This window comes from Nicotiana attenuata, unplaced genomic scaffold (genome assembly GCF_001879085.1).
Source record: "Nicotiana attenuata strain UT unplaced genomic scaffold, NIATTr2, whole genome shotgun sequence".
Taxonomy (NCBI): Eukaryota; Viridiplantae; Streptophyta; class Magnoliopsida; order Solanales; family Solanaceae; genus Nicotiana; species Nicotiana attenuata.
In genome coordinates this window covers 32,291-35,336 of record NW_017675758.1, presented here as the reverse complement: position 1 = coordinate 35,336, position 3,046 = coordinate 32,291, and the positions used below count along the sequence as shown (strand labels likewise).

At 42.8% G+C, this 3,046-nt stretch overlaps 1 protein-coding gene across 1 annotated transcript; it reads left to right on the top strand.

Moving 5' to 3' along the window:
• Positions 1 to 2,294: 2,294 nt before the first annotated feature.
• On the top strand, positions 2,295 to 2,714 carry LOC109220410. The gene has a single exon (XM_019384885.1). The coding sequence runs from the start codon at positions 2,295 to 2,297 to the stop codon at positions 2,712 to 2,714; it is 420 nt and encodes a 139-aa protein (XP_019240430.1).
• Positions 2,715 to 3,046: the final 332 nt, after the last annotated feature.

The following is a 3,046-nucleotide window of genomic DNA, read 5'->3' as shown; positions in this document are numbered from 1 at the left end:
AAAAGGCTATTGGGTGGACTATTGCTGACATCAAGGGAATTAGTCCATCGGTTTGCATGCATAAAATCTTCTTGGAGGATGGACACCGCCCTAGTGTGGAGCAGCAGAGGAGGTTAAATCCCATTATGAAAGAGGTGGTGAAAAAGGAAGTAATCAAGTTGCTCGATGCATGTATCATTTTTCCTATTTCTGACAGCAACTGGGTAAGCCCAGTTCAATGTGTGCCCAAAAAGGGAGGAATGACTGTGATTGAGAATGACAAGAATGAGCTAATTCCTACTCACACTGTGATGGGGTGGAGAGTCTGCATTGATTATAGACGGCTCAGCAAAGCAACCTGCAAGTACCACTTCCCACTTCCATTCATTGACCAAATGCTAGACAGATTAGCTGGGCATGAATATTATTGCTTCCTTGATGGTTATTCGGGATACAATGAGATTGTCATATGCCTAGAGGATCAGGAGAAGACCACTTTTACTTGTCCTTATGGTACTTTTGCCTTCAAGGGAATGTCGTTTGGTCTTTGTAATGCACCAGCCACTTTCCAGAGGTGCATGATGGCTATTTTCACCGACATGGTGGAAAAATTTGTGGAAGTGTTTATGGATGATTTTTCAGTTTTTGGGTCTTCTTATGATGATTGCTTGAGGAATTTAAGCAAGGTGTTGGCCCGTTGTGAAGAAATAAATCTGGTACTGAATTGGGAAAAGTGCCATTTTGTGGTACAAGAAGGCATCGTGTTGGGTCACAGAGTATCTAGGAGCGGCATTGAAGTTGATAAGGCGAAGGTGGAGGCGGTTGAAAAATTACCTCCACCTATTTCAGTGAAGGGTGTCCGGAGTTTCTTGGGACACGCGGGTTTCTATCGACTCTTTATTAAAGATTTTTCTAAAATTGCTACTCCTTTGTGCAGGTTGCTTGAAAAGAATGTAACTTTCAACTTTGATGACGCCTGCCTCAAGGCATTTGAAGAACTCAAAAAGAAGTTGGTGTCTGCTCCCATTATTGTGGCACCCGATTTGTCCTTACCATTTGAACTTATGTGTGATGCAAGTGACCACGCTATTGGGGCAATGCTAGGCCAGAGGAAGGACAAGGTGTTTTATTCCATCTACTATGCGAGTAAGACTCTTGATGATGCACAGCTGAATTACACCACCACCGAGAAGGAGTTGTTAGCTGTTGTGTGGGCCTTTGATAAATTTCGGGCATACTTGGTAGGAACGAAAGTCATAGTCCATATCGATCATGCAGCAATCAGGTATCTGTTTACAAAAAAGGAATCTAAGTCTAGATTGATGTGTTGGGTTTTGTTGCTCCAAGAATTTGATATACAAATACGAGATTGAAGGGGGACAAATAACCAAGTAGCTGACCATCTATCAAGGCTGGAAAATCACAATCACGTGGAGGAGGGGGGCCAAATTAAAGAAGTATTTCCCGATGAGCAACTTTTTGCTATAACCCAAGACCTCCCCCCCCCCCCATGGTACGCAGACTATGTGAATTATCTTGTGAGCGGGGTACTTCCTCCTGAAATCCAATCTGAAGCTAGAAAGAGGTTTCTACATGATGTGAACTTCTACTACTGGGATGAGCCATATTTGTACAAGCAATGTGCTGATCAGTTGGTGAGGAGATGCATTCCAGAAAAAGAGGTGAAATTAGTGTTGTATGATTGTCATGCATCACCTTATGGGGGCTATCATGGAGGAGATAGAACAGCTGCAAAGGTACTACAATCTGGTCTCTTTTGGCCAACTCTATTCAAGGATGTTCACGCATTCGTTAAGAAGTGTGACCAATGTCAGAGAACAGGGACAATCATAAGGAGGCATGAGATGCCTTTGAATAACATCCTAGAAGTTGAGCTTTTTGATGTGTGAGGGATAGATTTTATGGGACCATTTCCACCGTCCAGAGGAAATAAATACATTTTGCTAGCAGTTGACTACGTGTCAAAATGGGTGGAGGCAATTGCTTTGCCAACAAATGATGCCATGGTGGTAGCTGCTTTTGTGAAAAAGAATATATTTTCGAGATTTGGGACTCCACGTGCCTTAATTAGTGATGAGGGGACTCATTTTTGCAATCGGTTGTTGAATAACCTGCTAGCTAAATATGGAGTTCGCCACAGAGTTGCTACAGCATATCATCCTCAAACAAGTGGGCAAGTAGAAGTGTCAAACAGAGAAATAAAGTAGATATTAGAGAAGACAGTGAGTGTGAATAGGAAGGATTGGGCTGAAAAGTTAGATGATGCCTTATGGGTGTATAGAACTGCATATAAAATGCCAATTGGGGCATCCCCTTACAAGCTTGTTTATGGGAAGGCATGTCACTTGCCCGTTGAACTGGAACACAAGGCATATTGGGCCATTAAGAAGCTGAACATGGACCTTGAAGCCGCGGGCGAGAAAAGACTTTTGCAGTTGAATGAGTTAGAGGAGTTCAGGCTGCACTCTTATGAAAATGCTAAGCTTTATAAAGAAAAGACAAAAAGATGGCATGACAAGCATATCAAGCCGCGTCACTTCGAGCCAAGCCAACAGGTATTATTATTCAATTCGAGGCTAAGGCTGTTTCCTGGAAAGCTAAAATTGAGATGGTCAGGCCCGTTTGAGGTGGTGAGGGTCACTCCTTATGGTGCAATTGAGCTGCGAGCTTTAAATGGTGAAAGGAATTTTTTTGTGAACGGACAGGAGGAGTAACTAATCGTGAGAAGACCAAGGTTGTACTCGCTGATGAGTAAGCAAGACTCTGCGTCGTGCCGCAACGTTAAATCAGGCGCTTGTTGGGAGGCAACCCAATTTTTGTTGCTTTCCTAGTTTAACTTCTTAATTTGTATTTTCCTTGTAGGAGTAGAAATGATAAGTAGAATGGTGTAGGACATGTAAATTGGCTATATAAAAGGCTCGGGGTATAGGGATTTCTTTTTAAAATAAAAAAATAAAAAATAAAAAATCGCGAAAACAGCGCCCAGCGCTGCCTGGGGCGCTGGAACAGAATGTTCAATTCCCCCAGCGCCAGGCATAGCGCTGAG